The sequence below is a fragment of the Bombus impatiens genome, unplaced genomic scaffold, assembly GCF_000188095.3.
Source record: "Bombus impatiens unplaced genomic scaffold, BIMP_2.2 scf_0166, whole genome shotgun sequence".
Lineage (NCBI taxonomy): Eukaryota > Metazoa > Arthropoda > Insecta > Hymenoptera > Apidae > Bombus > Bombus impatiens.
Genome location: NT_176585.1, coordinates 773,263 through 794,711, shown reverse-complemented (window position 1 = coordinate 794,711; position 21,449 = coordinate 773,263). Strand labels below are relative to the sequence as shown.

At 38.1% G+C, this 21,449-nt stretch overlaps 1 protein-coding gene across 8 annotated transcripts in view; it reads left to right on the top strand.

Moving 5' to 3' along the window:
* LOC100748481 (5-hydroxytryptamine receptor) overlaps window positions 1–21,449 on the top strand; it is a 158,799-nt gene that overhangs the window by 110,773 nt on the left and 26,577 nt on the right. For 6 of the 8 annotated variants that reach the window (XM_024365993.2, XM_012382738.2, XM_003487591.4 and 3 more), the window contains 2 exons: window positions 3,620–4,055; window positions 16,396–16,529. In XM_024365993.2, the coding sequence (XP_024221761.1) occupies window positions 3,938–4,055; window positions 16,396–16,529 (252 nt within the window). In that variant the 5' untranslated portion in view covers window positions 3,620–3,937. Of the gene's footprint in view, window positions 1–3,619; window positions 4,056–16,058; window positions 16,204–16,395; window positions 16,530–21,449 lie in introns of those variants that run through there. The other 2 variants (XM_012382740.3, XM_033319556.1) reach the window with 2 other exon arrangements.

Here is a 21,449-nt window from a genome sequence, read left to right as displayed (position 1 = left end):
TATTGTTTAGCTGTGCCGCCGCTGGCTTCCATTAGCCTCATGTAACTAACTTCCCTCCTCTTCTGAGGACTTTCCGCTTACAGAAGCTTACGAGATCCGCGGATTACTGGCTCAGCTCTTAGCCGGCTTTCGAAGGCCATTCGAAGCCGCTTAGAAACATCCTCATCCTCCCCTAAATCCTGAACGATTTCTAATTCGACCGAACTTCCCTCAATAGAGTGGACAATTTAAAGATTGCCACAGCTAAACGGAGAGAAAGAAGAAAGAAAGAACGTTGAAAAATGCATAGAATGCGCGTAACATGCAAATTTATACGATATATCGAAAATACATAGTACTCGTTGTAATATTTAAAGCGAGGGAACGAATCTCCATTTAGATTACATTTCTCTAGTTTGTAGAAGTATGAATTTCCAACGGATCCGCTGTCTAGTAACGATCTTTTGATTGTAATTGTCGGAATCATACACAATTCTCGGCTACGTTTATGTAGCAATAAAATGAATTTTATCGTGAACATTGATGAAAGTTTACAATTTTGAGATAACAGTTGGAAAGTAAAGTAATCGAAGTTCGGGATAGGGTTAATTTTATTTGTGAAATTTCGTACTCTTATAAATCCTCGAAATAATTTCTATCATTTAAATGAAATTTGTTGTTGCAAAATCGCCGCAGATTATATAGTACATGTTTTTCATTTTAATTCTTCCCCAAAGATTAATCGTTCAATCATCGATCCTTGTCAGGAAGTAATTCATCTTCGTTTCAAGATTCTCCGACGTTTTAATCATGAAACATAACACGTCTGTTATAATTTGAACTTTGACGAAATTGGTAGAAGTGTAGTTCGGAGTAATATGGTTACAATATCGATTAATCGACGTTTCAATGGTAATTCCACGCGAGCAGTTGATTAATCCCCCATCCGACAATTTCACGATCATTACGCGATTCAATAACGAAAAAAATGATCGTTCACGCGACGACGACGTTCATTTCCGTTAGTGGATTCGGCTCGTTACAGACAGAGGCAGCTCTCAAGCCGATAGCTCGCGGGATAAACTAATTAATACTTGGCTCCTAGAGTTGAGCTGCTACTTTATTCGATTAACGACATTGTCGAAACAATGGTGCAATTAATGCTCCGCCCGATGGAACAACGGCACGTTATACGACGTTCGATTCGTCGAGGAAACAAGGGGAACCTTTGTTTCATCACGTACCACGGAAACTTCACTCTATACACGTGAGACACGTAGAAACGAAAAACATATTGAGCAAGATGCGTTTCCGCGGAAATATAATTTGTTGAGGGGATACTGAACGCGTTATGGAACGATATATAGAGAAGGAGAGATCTTTACTTTGAAAAAACTGGTACAAATGATCCCTGCCAGGTTTGTTGAAACGCTGCTGGTCGTTAAAGGGGAGCCGTGGTCATTAATGGCGCAGGACGAAGTCAGGAAAGTTAGAGGAAACTTCTCGACGCTGTTCCCCGTAAAATTGATGCGGGGAAATGGACGCCAACCATTTGATGAATTTCTTCGGAACGAATTTTAATTGAAATTACTTTTTCGCAGCGTTCATTACGCGCTGCGGATCGCGATAGTATTAGTTACGAATAGCGCGCGCGCGTTAAAAAATTATTTCTCCAGCAGAATTTCGACATCGCTCGCACAATTTATGGTATATGGCTGTTTCGTTGCGTTATTTTAATCGGAACGTCACTGATTATTACGGGCGTTGGCGTGGTGGTTAATTCGCCGCTTTGGTACGGATGAAAATGAGAGAAAAGGAAAAAGTGGAAGGAAGGATGAACAAAGGCGAAGAAAGGCAAAGTAAGGGAGGTGTGAGGGTAGAGAAGGAAGAATGGGAGGCATGATGAAGAAAAAGGAGGAGAGAACAAAGAAAGGAGGGAAGAGGATTACAGATTTTTTGGGAATCGTAGCACGCGCACGCAGGCGAGTTAATAACGGAAGAAGGAAAGGAAGGGAGGAAAAGAAAGGGAATCTGTAAAGAAAGAAAGGAAAATTGTGAGGAGAATGGGAAGAAAAGGAAGATAAAAATGTAAAAAGGATAGAGAATGTAAGAAAGGAAAACCGGATAGAGAAATATCAATAATCGAGACATACCAGCGAGAAAAATGAAGGAAATAAAAAAGAGAAAATCGGGAGAATTGAGACCGGTGAGAAAGAAGGAAAAGTGTAAGAAAGAGGGAAAATAGATGAATTTGCATCGGTAAAAAAACGAACAGCAAAACGTGTCAACGCGTATTAAAGTAAAATGGAAATAACGAAGGGAAATAGCGAAGCGACGTTTCTCGCGCGGCGAATCGCCATAAAATTTATTTAATAACCCGCGAAAGTGGCTGTTTTATCTGGCGCATCTTTACGAGTACTTCTCTTCGTTCTCCTTCACCTTTTCTTACACCCCTTTTTAACTTTTTAATGGTCTCGAAGGAGTGGAAATTTCTTGACCTGAAACGATCCTCTTCCTCTCGTTTTGTACTCGCCTGGTGTCTCTCCAGTATCATCGATGTCACTTTGACCGGCGGTTAATTCGCAACGAAACTCGCGATGGAATTTTTCTGCGTGCAGTCCGACTACCAAATGGACGATGGATATCTGATGAAGTATTTAAAAGTGTCATCGCGCGGACACGGATCTATGAAACGGTAATTCACGGACCTGTCAATTTGATTCCGCGCAACAATTGAATCTAGACAGCGAGCCAGAATCGTTTCACTAGCTCCAGAGTTAATGAAACGTGTCTATCGAAAAATTAAATATAGCGCACGTGACCTCGGCAAGCAATTTTATGATGCTCGTTCATCGTGGACACACACCTCTTTGCCTCTCGTTCTTTTTTCTCTTTTTTTATTTTTCACTCCTCTATACTCTCTCCCTTTACCTCGTTTCTCTTTTGCCCATATTTATAACCGAACACGGTCTGCACCGGCAGTCAGCGTTTCAATTCCAATAATTGTCGATCGATTACTCCAATTTCGTTACTTCTGCGTACCACCGTGAAGGTGATACTACTCGTTCATTTCTTTCGATCGTTTTTCCCAAAGAGACTTCGTCTGAATAACGTGACTAATTCGATAAAAAAATAGATCCGCGTATGTATATTCAGTGAGCGGAAAGAAATTTGTAGTAGCGTAATTCTGAGCGATTGTGAAAGATTCGTGTGAAGCGACAGCGAACCGAGTGAATTTAGAATAACGTGCAGCTTAATACACGAGAAATTATAGGGCTTATGAGAAAGAAGTACGAGACTTTTCTAGAATATTCTGCTTTTTTATTACAAATGCCAACGCTTATGTAAAAAATTCACTGACATGAAATTCTCTGCATTTCCAATATTTAAATTGTATTAGTTAGAAGCGAAAGAAAGGTACAGCTTCCATATTCATAGGTGTAAAATTTTATTACTGCAGATACTAATTGATGGTTTTGTAGCACGTTTGAAAAAGCGATTTGATTTTGATCGATTCTCAGCTGGCTTACACAATTTATTCCAGTAAACCATAGTAAAACCTCTTCAATCATCTTCCATCTGTTTTTCAACTTGATACACCAATTCTACCAATTAAAATTCATTTCTTTCTCTGTTGCAGAGCTCACCTCCGACTCGAAGGAAAAGCCTTTAAGTCGTTGGGCAAAATTGTGACCGTTGTCCGCGAAAAATGGATAACGGTGAAAATTCTGCGCGGCGAATGAGGATATTAGCCGACGACATTCGTATTACAATTTCAACAAACAGACACTAACTTGGCGAACTCGAAGAAGTCGACTAGCCAAGATCGCCTTGAATAGAAGATTCATATCTCGCGGATCTCCTCGTACCGGTGGACCATGGTACGCTATTTAAGGAGATGATAGCCGACATACATTGAAGAGCCTGCTGGAACTGAGAGGATTATATCTCGTACGTCATGGAGGAACACGTAAACCAGACTGCGAATTCGTCCACCGACGGGTTGGCGTTCACCGATGCCTCGATCATCCTCACGACTATGGTTCTTGGTCTCCTGATATCCGTCACCATTATTGGTAAGTTCTGCTTCTACTCTTGGATTCGACGCTTCGACCAAGAAATTTGATAAGTTGTTAAAAATGATCGGGGAAAGTTTTATTTGTTTCGTGGCCTCATTTATTGGCGAACTTCCAACTGGAAAAGTAAAAGCTGTTGGACGCAGGACGAGTCTCGAAGTAGGTGTGTACGTGTGTGTGTGTGTGTGTGTGTGTGTGCAGGGTGACACATTAAAAAGTATCGAGCATAGACGGGGCAACTTATTGACGATCTGATGGTCCAGTTCGCTCGGGTGTTCGATATTAATCTATCGCTGCGAATATTTTGGAAAGTACGTTCGGTAGAAGGAAATGGTTTTTGGAGTTGCTGGAGATTGAGAGAAACTTCGTAAGTGTTATATATAGAAACGAGTATACGTGTAAATAGGGAAAGTTTTTATACCGAATTCAATTCAATTTACGCTGCTCACCAAAAACGTAGCAACATTTTATATACGAAATCGCATCAAGGTGTTGCAATTTTTTTGTCGAACAGTGTATTAGTGATATTATTACTCCACTTATTTTGTTTAGTTTGTAATTATTACCAGAAGATTGGAAAATATTGTATATTTATAGTATTTCAAAGTAGGTACAACAACTACAAAATTATACCGATTATTGACTCACCCTATATTTACGGCATTTACGTGTTAATTGGATCTAAGCGTAGTAAATCTGATATCATTTGGTAGTACCTTTGTAGTATCTCCATTGATACTATGGAAATGTCAAATGCATTAACTCCATTGACTGCCACGTGAATTTTATATATTTCTGGCATCCGCAACAGTTTTAAACGTACTATATCACACAGTTGAAATTTTGCAGGATATATTGTATTTTGCGTAATTCTGTCTGACAATGCTATCCAAGTCATTCATACTGTTAAACCTCTTTCAATCCATGAAATTTATCGTATTTTAATCATTCTAAAAAAAATGTATTATCGTCGGTTATGTTGACAGTCAGCGTGTTAATTGTTTTTGAATTCCCTTTCACCAGACAGAGAACTGGCAAAATTAACCTTTCGATTAATTTAAATTGCCAAAGCAGGGGCGTTCGAGTGCGTTTGATTATCGGATGCAAATCGACGAAATGGGACATCAATTTTACAAAAACGGCTCAACATATACACGAGTGAGTGGAAACTTCGAATCTGGTTGTCGGTGTCTAATCAATTAATCGTTCTCCTTCCGCTTACTGTACAAGCAGCCTGCACGTGCAAGCTCTGTCTCTCTGTTGGTCGATGTAATGGTGTCTGTTGTTAACGTGTAGTTTCGCGGACGGCGTGAACGGTGCACCACACAAGTACAATGGGAGATTAATCTAAAGCTGACACGTTTCCGCGCCGCGTAATGTATTATCGGGAATGACGAGGGTAACCGTGTGACGCATCCACGCACGCATCTACGCGGATAGAATCGGTCGAAAGACTTGGAAAGTAGCGCACGGAGAGGAAATATCCGTTTCGACGGCGACGAAATGAGCTAGGAGAGCTATCAGGCGCCTCAGAGTTAATGGTTCGATTAGAATTTCATGAGACCTTCGTTCGGCATAGCGAACGCGTGTTTAATGTCTCTGAAAAAAGTGCCAATAAGAATCTATTATTCCTCTCCATAGACCTGTGCATACGATGGTCTCTAACATATTTGCAGAAACATTAATTCCATTTTTAAATGGATATTTGAGTTATATGTACAGTATGTACAAGCTTACGAAAGTATTCGAACACTCGTAGATATATTTTACGAATGTATTGTACGTGTTAAAGAGATGTTGGAGTTTCATTAGCTGCTGTGGAATTAGACTGGTTAAGCGGTTATATTGGGAAAGTTAGAAACGTGCCTGAAAATGTACTACATGGAAGTTAGGAAATATTTAGTGGAAGAATATATTAAAAATATTTAATATTAATCAATATATTCAGTGGGATCATATTTAATAATTATTATGCATTAAATTATTATATATTAAAGTACCTTAAAACAAACCTTTAAAAAAGGGCAATAAATATCTTGTTATTTCTTCACCGTGGTACTAAAATCATGGCACAAGTAAGGTCAGGGATATTCTATGTGTCAAGATGAAACAACAATCGAGAAAACAACAATCGCCCCGGGGGCATCAATTTCCAGTTCCTCAAGATCATCTTATGATAAAATTTTAGCGTCCAATAGATTAATCAATATCGAGTCAACGATTGCCATTAAGAGATAACCCTTATCCCATCCGCCGTTATAAATTCAAGATGATCGTCTTTCTAGAAAAATAAACGATATGATCTTAAATAATTTAGAGAGTCGAAGAAACTAAGTTATAACGATTATATAGGGATTTAGATATCAGACCCCTCTTTTGCGACACAGGAACAGTTCGCTTCATAAACTGGAGATGCGATGCAGATTACTTAATTTCTGGCTGCTTCGAAGACGAATAGAATTTGCAAAATTTAAGACAGCCTATCCTTGGGATGTGCCATTTCTGAGAATGGCTAATGGGATTCGGGCCATCTTGGAAGGATTGTTAATTACGTTTTTTGCTGACATCGGTAATTTTCTGATAGCCTTTCTGCTCTTGATCGAGAAAAGATGAAAATAGAACGAGATGTCGAAGGAAATAAGAATTAAAAGGGAATTGTATTGCGCCGAAATGGCATTATCAAAATTGGCCAAATATTGAGAAAAACTGAACCACTGGACAATTCAGTGGTCAAATTGATCGAGTTGTTTTAAAATTCACTTTCATTCTGTCTCTCTGCTTCGCCAATCTTTAATGCGATTCGAAACAACCTTTTTCCAATCTGTGAGTCAGTCTTGCACCTTCGAATTCGAACGTCGGGGTCAATACTATGGAAATTTAATTATTGGCTGGACATTGCGAACACTTACGGATTTACGCAGCTTTCAGTTCATCATGTAAATCGAGCAGCTGTGTGAAAAAAACTCTTTACGAACGTATTACGAATATTGTACAAAGCGTTTTAAATTTTCATTAATTTTAATTAGTTAATTTTCATAAGTGAGATACTACTGCTGAATTGCAAATAAGGAACGTCCGCTTTTGGCGTAGACTTTTTTACATAAAAGCTACAGGATATCTAGTTCGTTGGATAATTGCCAATTTCGTACAGTAACGATCGCGGGGGCATCGGCAATGATGATTGCTTCACCTAAATCTAAAGCGAGCATCGGCGTTACTAACGTGCACGAAGTTATCTACTAGTTCCGATTAATTAATTTCGTTAGCGAATTCCCCTCGCCATTAGTAGATTGTCATTAATCAAATGTTGAACGTAGGGCACGTAATTGAAACACGAGCCGACGATCGATGAATCGCCCAATTTTTGTCCTCATTACCGTGGAAACACCAGAGGAACCTAAAAATTTCATCGCCGGGCTTTGTCTGCCACAAAGTAGAATTTTTCTACTTTCAATCGGCGAATTCAATTGGAGCACGGCTCGCTGGTTTCCTCTAATTCGTGGAGTCGTTTCAAAGGGCGAAATGTTCTTTCGGCCATAATAGCAAAGAAATGACATTAACGTTTTAGTTGGGCGGATCGCAACGTAGCTTATCGTACGTGTCAATAAAAGCTCGTCCTGCTTCTTTAATCCTCCCGCAAATCGTAGAATTTTTGCTGCTTTCAAACGACAGATTCGATTTCGCCGAGTCAGACACCGATATAGGCAAAATCACGATTTTTCTTTAATACGTATATATATATATAGAGAGAGAGAGGATGTTCTTTGGAAAGGTAGGATGTCTTTTTCACGTCAAGGATAGCGAGAAGAGACGCTGCCTATATCGACCGCGTCTCCTCTATACGTCTACGATGACCAAATAGAAAGAAGGTAGTTTACTCGTCCAGGATGGTGAATGGCCTATTTAAGCTGTATAGAAAAGGTTCGTAAACCTTTATGCCTCCTCTGTACTACTTTGCCATCCCTTCGCGTAATATCATTCTATACTGAAGGATTCGAGCCTGTATCCGGTATCTTGATGATTCACGAATGTTACTGGTAGTTTCGTTTCGTTTGATGATGATTCGATGAACCATCTGCGTAACTCTTACTCGAGTCGTGGAAGTTGACAGGATTGTTTTACTATCGTCTCTTTCATTTTAGTGTCGAGCCTCCTTTGGATTTGAAGCTTTCGTATTTTATTACATTTTTCTTCTCCTTTATCTACTTCTTCTATAATTACTTTCGTTATCCATTTGTTAGTTTTGGCGATATTCTCTAGGATAGTTTATATCTTAAGATGTTTGTAATCTTTATATTTTTGGCACTATGGCTACCAATTGTAAGTAGAATATTTTATTTTGTTAATCTTCAATAATACTGGCTGAAACTTTCAGGGATTATTTTATCTCTTTTAACCACTGCAGGCTATTACTTGGAATTGTACTTATTGTTCCTTCTTAATCCTTCCGTTTTCCTGCAGCGTCTTTTTGTGCAGCTTTTTGGAATAGTGGATTAAATTAGAATATTTAGATTTTTCATTTAAAATTCAGAATATTTAGATAAAATTATTAAATAAAATACTTTCATTTAATATAGTACTTTAAATAAGAATTTAATCTACTCAAGCATAAAATATTCTTCAGGTATTATCAGGATTCTTAATTCGATAGATATCGTTTCAAAATGATAAATTTTTATTTAATCATACAAACGCCTATATCTCATCGCAAAATTCAAAATGTTTTTTAATATTATAGATATACTTAAAATACCAATTAAATCTGATTATAATTTTTTTCTATTGTCTCCAATAGTCCTTGTATAAAACTTTTTTTCTTACCATACCGTATTGTCCATTAATTCAAAACGCGTTCCATTATTCATTACTCTACCCCTAATACTAAATGCTTCCATTCTCATCGAAACAGATCTACCTTTCTCATCAATTTCCACGAGCAAGAAAAAGTTCTTGACCAACATCGTATTCTATATATTTTAACATAATTTAACTCGGTCCGAAGGATAACAGTAGCGAAGAAGGAGAGGGACAGTGGACGAAACGAAAGAGGATCGTGTAGGATATGGCGAAAACCCGGGGGAAACTAACGGGGGAAGAATAAGAAAAGTTTCTTTGGAAATATGAGTTGTGGCTAGTTGAATGCAACCACGAAGTAGTTTAATTAGAAGGAACAACGTGTTGGACGTTCGTCGGTCGACCGCAACTTCTTTAGAACTAAAGAAAAAGTTACATGAAATCAATGAGTTGTCTCAGAAAGAATTCGACATTCTCGAGCAGGAAGCATTTGCCGAGAAGTGGAAGATCTTTTTCTGGAACGTTTATTCAAACCGGAGGGGAGAGGGATTGTTCGAGAACCGTCGGCAAGAACAGCGAGAATTCAGCTACTTCAATCTGACTAGCGTGTTCGGGGTTGGAAAGTTGGAACGCGCCAGTGAACGTTCCACGGAGCCGGAAATAAATATGACAGTAAGTTTCCGGCTCGTAGTGCCGGCTAACGCTCGAACGCACATCGCGCACGCCGTTACTCTGCGTCCTGGATATTCACTTTAGCAAAATGTATCGCTGATTCGTGACGAAAATGCTCGTTGATTCTTGTATGAAAAATCTTCACTCAGGTGTTAATACCGTTAATCAGGCAAACCTCGTTTAAAGAATTATTCGTTGATCTTGTTCCGCGAAAATTAACGATTCAACGAAAAAAATATTTATTCTTCCATGTAGATTTTTCTCTTTATATAAGTACGTACACGATTGTTGTATTTGTAGAAATATTGAACGAATTTAACGAGCAACAGTATCATAATTGGAGACGGTTCCAATTCAAGATTAATTCGTGCATTAATACTTTTAATCAGACAAGCTACGTTTAAAGAAATATTTGTTAATTTTGCTCGCTGAAATATTTCGTTCGAGCTAAAATCGACGATTATTCAACGAAAACGTATTTATGCTTCCGTATTGATTTTATATTTTTTGTTTTAGATGAATGGACAGTTTATTAAAGAGCAGACAGAATGGTATCACGTTTGAAAACCACCTTATTCAAGATTAATTCATACGTTAATACCTTTAACGAAATAAGCTGCGTGTAAAGAAATATTTGTTGATTTATTCGGTGGAAATTTTCTTTGATATTAAAATCGACAATGACTAAACGAAAACATATTTACATTTCAGTGTCGATATTATATTTGCCTTTTATGAAAGCGGAAAATTTGAATGGCGAACAAAACGGTATCACGGTTGAAAACTACCGTATTCAAGATTAATTCATATATTAATACTCTTAACGAAACAAGCAGTGCATAAAGAAACATTTGTTGATTTATTCGCTGAAAAATGTCATTGAAATTAATTTCGACAATGATTAAACAAAAGAGTATTTACATCTCAGTATCGCTATTCTATTCTTCCTTTTTAAAAGCGAAAAATTTTACGAACAAACAAAATATACTATCACAGTTTGCAAACTATCTCGTTCAAGGTTGGCAGTGATTTATTCGAATTTCATCAGGCTCATCAAATTATCAAAACCAACTTACAGTTCGTTTATGTTCGAAAACTTGGTTGGTGAAGTTTCGTTATTTACAACCGGTGACGGTAATGCTTGCATTGCTAATGATCGCGTACCAATTGAATCGAATCGCAAAGACGAAGTTTGAGGACGAAGTTCCTATCTGAGCTAATTCGGAGAGCTCGTGCAGTGTGTCAGAAACATCAAATGCGATTAAGCTTGGGTAGAAAAGTACTTCGATTAGCAGTGACCAGCGCCTGAGGGGGACGATGTCAGTGTTTGACCGGCATACATATTCATACGTAGACCGAGGCTTCTCCTCCTTTCTCGGAGTTGTCTGACTGTAAATTCTGTTATTAGTACAGTTCGCTGCCTAACTAACGGCCCGTTGAACATTGCCCAGGTATCCATATCTGTGTCGAAATTAGAGTAATTTTACGGACGCTTGACAACGACCAAAACGCTCCGCGTAATTATGTCACAATTTTCACATGTTGTCACATGACGTGTGATTATTGGCTTTCAAATAACACTTATCAAACCATAATATTAGTTATTGTGCATCGTGATTAAATGTCGCACAATAGAAAACGTCTAAATTGCTCTTATTATTTTGGGAGACCATTTAAGACAGAGGCGGTTGAGACTGTGAAAAAATGACGATTGTTTTTAATTGATAAACGATTATTTCAGACAGCCATTATTGTTTCGTAAAAATTCTCAGACGCTAAAGGCTGTACCAGAATCTATTGCCGAATAATATCAACCGTTTCTGAGCGTATCGCGAGTTCAACGAAACTCTAACGCACCGAGATGTTTATCGTTGATGCGCGGCTCGTTTCGACCACTTACGATGATTACGAGAATAAAAATTAATCGTCGACTAATCAGTCGAATATCAGCTGGATCGCGTAATAACGGAAAATCGTGTCAGTTTTTATTTCAGCCCGACTATTACGTCAATCTTTACACGTGAGTAATCGTCTATCAAAGTGCTTAAATCGTTGATCTAGAGCTATACTGGTTACTCGATGTCCATAAGCACCGCGTTATTGCCCAATAAATATTGAGTTGGCTACTCAATACTTCATCGTATTGCTAGCGAATAACTACGCCTATGGTAATTGACAGCTATTTTCATTTCGCTCTCCGGGTCAATTAAAATATACTTACTGCTCTTCGTCTAAATTTAAATGACTTTCAACTCCATCCATTCAAAAGCAGAGAATAAAAATCAAATTTTTCTCAACCCATCGACATTTACCATTATTTTGGGACAAGTTCGACTTTCATCTTCTTTATTCCATGATCATTTCAATTGCACGATTCGCTTGTTGCTCTACTGTTCTAAGGAATATTCCCTCGGAACAATTACCAGAATGATTACTCAAAAAATAATGATTATAATCGATAAGTTGTTCTCTAGAATGAAATGTTCTTTGAACAGCTCGTTGACAAAATCAAGAGAGCCATGGATTGAATCGCCGTTCTCGTATATAACGTTAGACATGCCGCTCTTATTCCACCTGAATTTGAATGACTTTTGACTCGTGCATCGAACAGGAGAAGATAAAACTCGAATTTCCTCCAGACAATCACCATTTGCCATTTCTTTAGTCAGCTTTCATCTCAGTTTCATCCCCTACCATCACTTCGACTGCGCGATTTCTCGAACGTTCTTTCCACTGTTTTACGATTACCATCTGGAACGTTGAGGTTTTCTCTGGCGCAATTTTATTTCGTGCCTCATAGTAATAGAATGATGGAGGAGGAGGGGAGGGGGGAAACAGCACGTACTGTAAGAGGTTGGTGAAAGTAGCCGTAAAGTGCAACAGCAACGTATCGTGAAGAGAAAAGAATTATTTCGCAATAGCAACCGCGTGGATCGAAAACGTTGATGCGTGCAGCCGCGTATCCCGTGGGAGAGAAATTGAATAATTTAAGAAGAATGGCTCTCGACCACAGGTGATACCGGCTTACGTATTCCACCTGCGTTCGTACAGTTCGCCTTGAAAGCAGAAACACGAACATCCCGCTTAAGCCTGTGTGCATGTTGAGCTTTCGCGTCACGCATCTTGTATTCTCGAGTGAAAGCGGTGTGTCGTCTATTCATTTATAATAAAACGTTGTACTGCGATTAACGACCACGGTTCAATGCTTCTAACGAACGTTGGATACCGTCACGAATTCCTTGTTACAGAAAAGAGCTGTACGAAGCGAAGAGAAGCGTCGTTACGAATGAATGAATGCGGGATAAAAGATGGAAAGTGTATTTCCCTGGTTTATTTAGTAAGACGTAGAGGTTGGAGAGCAATGAGATCAAGAATGAATTCGTGATTGCGAAGAGACCTCTTTCAAACGACTAGTTTTAAGAATGAAACGGTGAAAGCGTGAAATTCTATTGAGCGGAGGTGATTTTTTTGCTCGCAAACGTGAATTAATATTTGAAAATCACTTTAACACTAGAATTATCTGTTCTTCTTTCATTTGGAATTACGCAACGAATTGGTACATGCTATTGATAGAGTTTTGAATCGAAATATAATTATGTGAGTTTTCTAGAAACGAAATTGATCAACTGCAATTATTCAGGGGGCTGTTCATAATTATTTCGCTTTATTTATACATTTCCATAACCGATAACGTGTCTATATAGATCGGGGTTAGGTAGAAACACTTTATTTCATATTCTAAAGGCAAAAAGAATGATCGATGTCGAGTTCAGCTCGACGTAGAACTACAAACGAGGATAAAGTAAACTATAAACATATAAATGTTTCTTAACAGATGATGTAAATGAATGCTTTTATTCCTTAATATAAGATAAAAATTAATGTTTTTTAATGTTAAACAAAAAAGTATTATGTGCCCAAGATTTCTCAAGCACGAAAGCTAATATTCCAGAAATTGATGATCTTCGATGGATTTTGAAAGGAGTTCGCGTTTACTTGTTCTTTTTTTTATTTTTACTTTTTTTCTATCGAATTCGTAACCTTAAAGAAGAATAAAGTACCGACTTAAAATCTTCAAGAGACTTTGACTTTGATCGTACGATCTTCCAACGATCTCTAGCTTGAGCCCTTAAACGAATTTCTCGTCGATGCTGCAATCCTCGCACGATCTTTCCCCGAAGCTTGCAACCTTTTACCGACTTTACTACCGAGCTTACGATCGCGCTATGGTTTAAAATAAGAAAGAAAATAGTCTCTCATCAGTCGAATTCGACTAAAATTCTGACATGCACTGTACTATATCCACGAAACGAAGGATAAGTTTAACACCATCTTCAGGGCAAACGGCCGGAACGCGACCGCTAATTTGAAAATGCTCCTCGCCAAGCACCGTTCATTTATTCGTATTAAACGCTTTACGCGGAGTCTGGAGTTTACGGTGCAGTAAAGTGCTTGTGACGGCTTCGAGGCTCGATTTTCTGTCGCTCGAACAATTTAGTTCGCGAAGTCGGCGAGAGAAAAATGTGGGAGGGCGAAAAAAAGAAAAAGACAGCGTGTGCAGTGAAACTACGTTTCCTCTGATCCGCGGATTCAACGCGACTTTTCCGGTGTACACGTGTTACAAATCGACGATTCTCGTGATATAAACGTCGGTTTACTTTATACTCGCCCACCAACGTGAAAAAAGATCGGCCATCGTAAAAAGGATTCAAACGTGCAAATTACGGTGGAAAATTATTGCGTTAGGACGTGAAAACTACTCGCGCCGTTATTAACAAGCACGAGTGGTCGAAATGGAGTGAAAACCGTGTAACGCAAACCATGATGCCTATAACACGGGAAACTGTTAATTTCAACATTGATTCAAACTCCGTGGAAAGTGTAGAAACCAATCTACTCTGCAGCGATAATTGAGTCGAACTTCGATGAATTATAAAGAGTCTTCTGGATTTTTTGCAAATTCATATGTTCGAAAACATGATCGAAAAAGTAGAACGTTGGTAAAAAATTGTGTTATGTGCCAATTGTATTATGAAAAATACTAGATACTGTTGATATTTTCTATATTTTTTTCACGTTACGCGCGTTTTCTGCAATGTTGCGTTTCCAAATTTCCTAGAAATGCATAGGTATATCCGCGATGTAATTATAAATACGGAACAAATATCTAACCATATTCGCGCGCGCATGAATATCCTCGTGGCACGTGATTCAAGAGAAGAATGGAAGATCGATGAGGCGTGAAGTTTGGAAGAACGTGCCGTTTCAAATTCATCGTTTTATGGGACAATGTCCGATCTCTCGATTCTTCTCGGTTTGGCAAACGATAGATAAATTTACGAATTTTCCTGCAAAATATTCCAGACGTGTGCGTTTTGTATCGAATAAACGTTTCGCAGAGAGCGCGTGTTATTTATTCCGCTGCGAGTTTACGTCAATTGCTCGTTGTACGTTCGCTCTGACAGAGATCGACACGCGTCATCCAACGTTGTAAATTAATTTTTCAAAAACCGTCACGTTAATAGGAAGACAGGCCGAAACTGGACGCGTTTGGCAAATCGTTTTCGCAAAACGATGGTGCTGGCGTGTCTGTTTCGTTTAAAGGCTCGCTACCTGGCCAACGAATAAACTGATTATGCGATTGTCAAAACGTTTGCTAAGCCTTCAAAGCGACGACAGCGTCGAAAGACTAATTACAGAATGTAACAAGCTAGTTGCCTCTGCTTCAACGTCCACCGTTTGCTGACAAATGGATGCTACCTGCAATACCTTCGCCACTGACTGCGGATAATTAGCACGAGTGTAACCACTACTCGCTAGTGGAAGTGAAATTCAAAGGATAACGAAGATTGATGACGTTGACTAGGAATTTAGCTTGAAAATTGTCAAATTTTAGGTACTTTGTCTGTAGGGCGAGCAAGATGCCATATCATTATCCATGGAAAATGTTGGAGAGTTCCGTTAGGCCAGATTTATGATACGGTAAAATACAATTGTTATTTTATAAATAACTTTAATAGTTCGTTTCATGATACGTAAGTAGAAGTTTAGATTTGCCACTCAATAATAATTTAATTGACTTGTAACATTATTTGGATATATTTTTAGTTCATTCACATCACTAATTTCACACGACATAGTTAGGCTATAAATTTCAAAATTGAATTATAAAGAAAATTGAAAATTGTTGCGCCCAATTTTTATTCAAACCAGAGAACCGAATTTCAACTATAAGGTAGTACAACACACCAAGTTGATCAATTTTTATTGCACCTACTTGGAACTGTAATCGTTCTTTTAACGCTTAAACAAATCAAAGTTAAACTATGCATAATTACCATATCTATCGGTGTATCCATTTATCAAAAATTTCCCCCACCCCCACTACTTTCGACATTAATCTACTCGAAGAGTTTACGCATCCGGAAAATCTGCTACCAGCGACCATCTTTTATCCGGAATTATTAACCGAAGAAAGTAATATGTGGAATTTTCATCGAAAATGAAACGAGAATCGTTCAGCTTCGTGCTTTTCGGGATTCCTTGGTAATCAGCTTATGAATTATTTACGCGAGTTCCGAGGACCGTGCGCAACTAACCGGATGTATGATTAAAACGGCGACTCCCGGTGAACCTAAAAGTTGCAGCGAACCACCTCAAAGCACGCGCTAAAATCGTGTAGATAGGGGATCTTGATAACGTCACCTATTTCAATGCTGATGAAACAGACTGTGAAATGTTTTGAAAGCATACGATTTAGAGTTTCCTACGAGTAATTATGCGGAAAGCTTAAGTCGCTGTTTTAGGGAATGTTTGCTCGATCTTCACGCGATGGAGTACTTGGGGGATTTTCTAAAACAAATTTTTGTTCCAGGGAACCTGTTCGTGATAGCAGCGATCCTGCTCGAGCGAAATCTACAGTCAGTGGCGAATTATTTGATCGTCAGTTTGGCTGTCGCTGATCTTATGGTCGCTTGCCTGGTCATGCCCCTTGGAGCAGTTTACGAGGTATCGAATTGTTGAATTTTTACCTGTTCATAAGTAAACCGCGGATGTGTAAACTCATATTTTCGTAAATACGATTGAAGAAATAAAACCCGAACAGTAATTTACATCATTCGTTAAATATTGCAAAGGATGTTATATTTTTATTATATGTATTTTTGCAGCACGAAATTTCCCAAAAAATACATAAAATATATCCGCAGTCTATTTATAATTTATAACTGTAATATTTATAATAGAAAACAATTCCATCGCGAAAAAAAACTCGCGTGGTAACGATTTATGAACGATGCTTAATGTTTTATTTGTTGTATTATTAACTAACAAAGTTATTATGAAAGAGGAAAATTTTAATCGACCGATCTTTAAATTCCATGGTAATTTAGCGTATTGCAAGACAAACTGAATGAGTCCAAAAATCCCAAATTTCTCGTATTATACCGTTCGTGTGGTGAGTAGAATTTAATTTTAATTTCAACGTTGATGAACGCTTTTCGCCGAAAAGGAAGAAGGACGAGGCAACTCGGCTCGTTAATTTCTTCTCTGGTGGTTAAAATTTTTCAGAAATTCATTCGAAAATTCGGTTACCGCGTATCTTGTCAAGCTACGGGTAATTTAACGCATTCATTTTACAAATACGTACAGTGGCTCGGAAAAATATTTGAACTCTTAACATATGTATTATACGAGTATAAAACATTATGAAATTTTATTATCACCGTAATAAGACAAGACTGTCCGCATTATAAACTCTAACTCAATTTCTAACCCCTATATACATTTTCAAATTGGCTCCTTTGACCAATATGATCATGATAATCGTGTTTCATTATAGCGCTAATAGAATTTCAAATTGTTTCGTATAAGACACATAATATATATTCATAAGAGGTTTCTTCAAGTATTCGCATACTTTCCTAGGCAATTTCGTAGCAAATGTAGATCGATCATAAGGTTTCTTGCCTCTAAGTTTTACGACGGAACGGTATTCGTTCAAAGCCAGCTATCGAAGATCGTTTGCAGTTAGTGGCTTTAGCCGTTCGATACAATTTGCGCCGGATTAAATTCCATGATTTAACAGAGAATTAACCAAGTAGTTGGCCGAACTCTCGTCATCTCGAAGAAATACTCATCTTGTGCACTGGTAATAGACCAGTTTAACTTTAATTGAGAAATTGAAAAAAGGATAAGAAAATAAATGGAAGAATGGACCAAGTTAATAGGAAGTTTTGGGAAAATTCGTCATTCTGAGAAAATAATCGCGGAACTCACTAGCACTGTTTTCAACAGTGAACGAGATTCAATTTCAATTTCATTCGTTTCCTCTTCCAGAGGAGCAGCAGGATTGTTTCGGTTTAATGTATTCCAATGGATTTACGAAATCTTAGAAGACTCGAGAGCTCCTGCAACTTGCAGACGATGATGTATAATTAAAACGGACTCCCCATTATGTAAGAAACTCGTTACGCCCGTCGTTCTATGAAAATTAATTACCGTTTTGAAGTTGTTAAGACGATTACCAGGCAACTTACACAATCGTTTACACCGGTCTCGAATAGTTGCCTCGTCGTTTCTATTGTCCCGAATTTCGCGTGATATGATTGAAGTTGCTTCGAAATCCTTGCATCGTGCAACTTGTTGTTCCGTAACCTATGAATCCAGAAAATAGGGAAATCGATTCTTTCGGTCGATGTTGCTGGAATTTAAGAATCTAAGAAATGAAAAAATTAATTATTCTTTCTGTCAACACGGTACTGTATTTAAATAACTTTTATGGGAAAATAACATTCCGTAGCTAGTTATTCGCTGGAGAGGATTTACGTGGGTCGTCGTTAAAGCTTTACTTTGACTTCTCGGATTTGTGACACAATATCTGAAACTTATGAATGTCCCAATCATTTATTTACCTCCACTCTGACCCGGCTCGTTGAACAGAGTACAGTTAAAGATTCTTAAGAATATAGAGAGAACCAAGAATTGAATAATAAAAAGTGGGGAATAATGGGATCTAGAAATGCAAAAATGTAGGGAAGTTAATAGCAAGGGAATGAACATTTCAGGGATTTGGAACTTGGGAAAGTAGAATAATTGGTTCTTTCTATCGGTATTACTTGATAATGAATATTTCAGGGATTCAGAAGCCAAATTGAAAATCTCATCTCATCATACTATAGGAGCTCACTACAGAACATTTAATCTAAATTAAACTGCAGCACTGAAGCAATTCAAGGAATTCGATCATCCAATTAATTATAAAGCCGCGAGATTAGTCGCTTCTGGAATAAAGTTTCGAAAATATCAATAGAATTATTGTATTAACAAAGTCAAGATTAGAATAGATTAGAATAAGAGGAAAAAATCAGTGAACGAAGATTATATTGTTGTAGCTCTGCTGTTGTCGACATATTTCCACGAGAACAGAATAATACTGCGCTCCGATTTCAATGAATTCACACCACATAGGAGCTCCGGAGTCTTCGTTTTATGTTCTTTTCGGAACTTCATCGTACCCGAGGGTCTCCCAATTCGAGCGTTCTGCGAGCAGAGTATCCAAGCGCACGTCTCTGCAAAGAGTTGCGAATGTATCTGCAACGTCTGCGTAACGCGTTCTGCATGTTACGAGAACACCGCTGGAGTTGGAGATCTTTACATTGTGTTCTCAATGCGTTTACTAAAAATGGACGATTTTTAACCGACAAATAGTAAGAAATGCAGAAGCTGTGCGTATGTATAGAAATTCGATAAGAATTCACGATTTATTACGAATTTATTACTACTAAATATAGAAATTAACTTGGTGCTGCTTTCAGATGAATTTACCATTTATTTATCAGCTTTTAGATTAATGCCTAATTCGTTGACACCACTTTGTTTTTTTCTATTATTGAAATCTTAAGAAATTGTTTCTTGTTTCTTAATTCACTGGAATCATAGGAGGATACATGAGAGAAATTTCTTCATCTAATAGCTATTATTTACACAGACTAATTAATTCGTCAAGCTGACAAACTAGTATTTAATATTTAAACACCGATTACCATTTTATTCCTTTCCCTTTAAGCAGATGTTTTATAAAACTTTTTTCGTATGTAAATTCTACGAAATCCATCTAAGTGTAGAACACAATCTAGCTAAAGTAGGCGTCTACGTTTATCCATCAAAGGGGAGATATATCAGAGGAATTCCAGGGCCTGTAATCCTCCGAAGTGAAGGTGCTCGATCTCAATCTTCGAGCAATTCCTCATTCCGTAATGCACGTGACGGATATACAGCTTCCTAGCTAGACGTCGCAATGAGCAGCTTCTTATTAGCCAAAGAAACTTCTCTACGTTATATTGTCTTAGAAATTATAGACCGCGTTCAACGCTTTCAAGATGATTTACATACGGCTTCTTGACTGTTACTGCCATTCCAATGTTAAGTTAGGTTCCCGCTTAGTTAGACGGTTACTGAAATTCACGTTCTTCTTACCGGCAAACAGCGCCTTTAATGTGTTTCACCATTCTGACGTGTAGTCTTGCCTCTACTCTAAGCTTACGTGCACGCAGGCAAACCGTGATAGCGATTCTTCGCTTTAAACTCGTTTAAAACTGTGCAGCTGCTCAAACAAAAAACGTGCGCTGCTGGTCAAAAGCATCTGAACACTTGGCTATTCCTGGCAGGGTGCAATTTAATTACAGAATCGCAAGTAAAAATTATACATTGACCAATGAATCACACAGAAACTGACCAATTCATCGATCGAACTTGATGAAATCGTAAATGGAAACGCAGAGGAAAGTGAAAATTACAAATATTATTTTGAAAAGTTCATCTTAAAATTCGCGATCGTTTATACTATCTCCGTAACGAATAAACTCATGAAAATAAACCCTACATCTGTTGAGATGTTGAATGCTAATTGCGTTCTTGATTAATAAAATTAGGGGAAATTAGTATGTAAAATGATGTTGATCATGGAGTTTGGCTTCTGAGAGGCTCAAATAATAACTACGTTCTGCATTTGTTATTTTATATTTTCTAGCTGTTAGTTGCTTATTAATTCATATATTTCACGTTCATGCATTGTTGCTATAAAATATACGTAAAATGTCCAGATACTTACAAACGGCAATGTAGCCGAATGTGAAAAGCAATTCTAGACAAAATTCAGTCCAATTCCTGACATTGAATATTTCGAGCTTTACGATAAATAAAAATCTCCGTTCTATTCATACCAATAGTTTAAATTTTTAAGTTTGAATTTGCACAAAGCACCCAACGCGCAACACAAAACCACTGTCACGTCCTTCTCGGAAACACATCGCAGCCCAGTCGGAACTAAAGCAAAGGCCCGCCGGTCACAGACTACACTCCGAGGATTGAATATTTTTGGGAAGCTTTAACAATGTCAGTCGACTCAGTACAAACAAGGCAAGTTGGTCAAAGGTTGAGTAAGTATTTGTATCTGTTTCTCGGAAGGTGGGAAAGCTGTCTGAACAATTTCCTGTTTCTGCACTTACCAAGCGGATTCTGCAAGTTCCTAATTAAAACAAACTATCTTGCCGAACCCGCGCCTTCCTTCCGTCTTTAAATGTTCTCCATTCGATCTTTATTCGCCGCCTTTCCTCTAATCGTTCCCTCGTATATTTGCCTTTCCCCTAATCGTATTACTTCAACTGTACGCCACTCTTGATATCATTCGCCGTCTATATACGTTCACCTTGGTACGTAGCAACAATCCATTCTCTGCTTTTCGCCAATTTATCTCAACTGCCTCGTTGCGACGAGGGCAAGAGAATCGCACCGACACATAGACTCGTTCAATTTTCTATTTCTTACTCGCGAGGATACGGCCGCGTTTAAAGCACATGGCGTGGAAACGCAGTCGCCTTTCTTGCTTCCGCCACTTTTCCCCTCTTCTCCTACTTTCTATCCGACGGT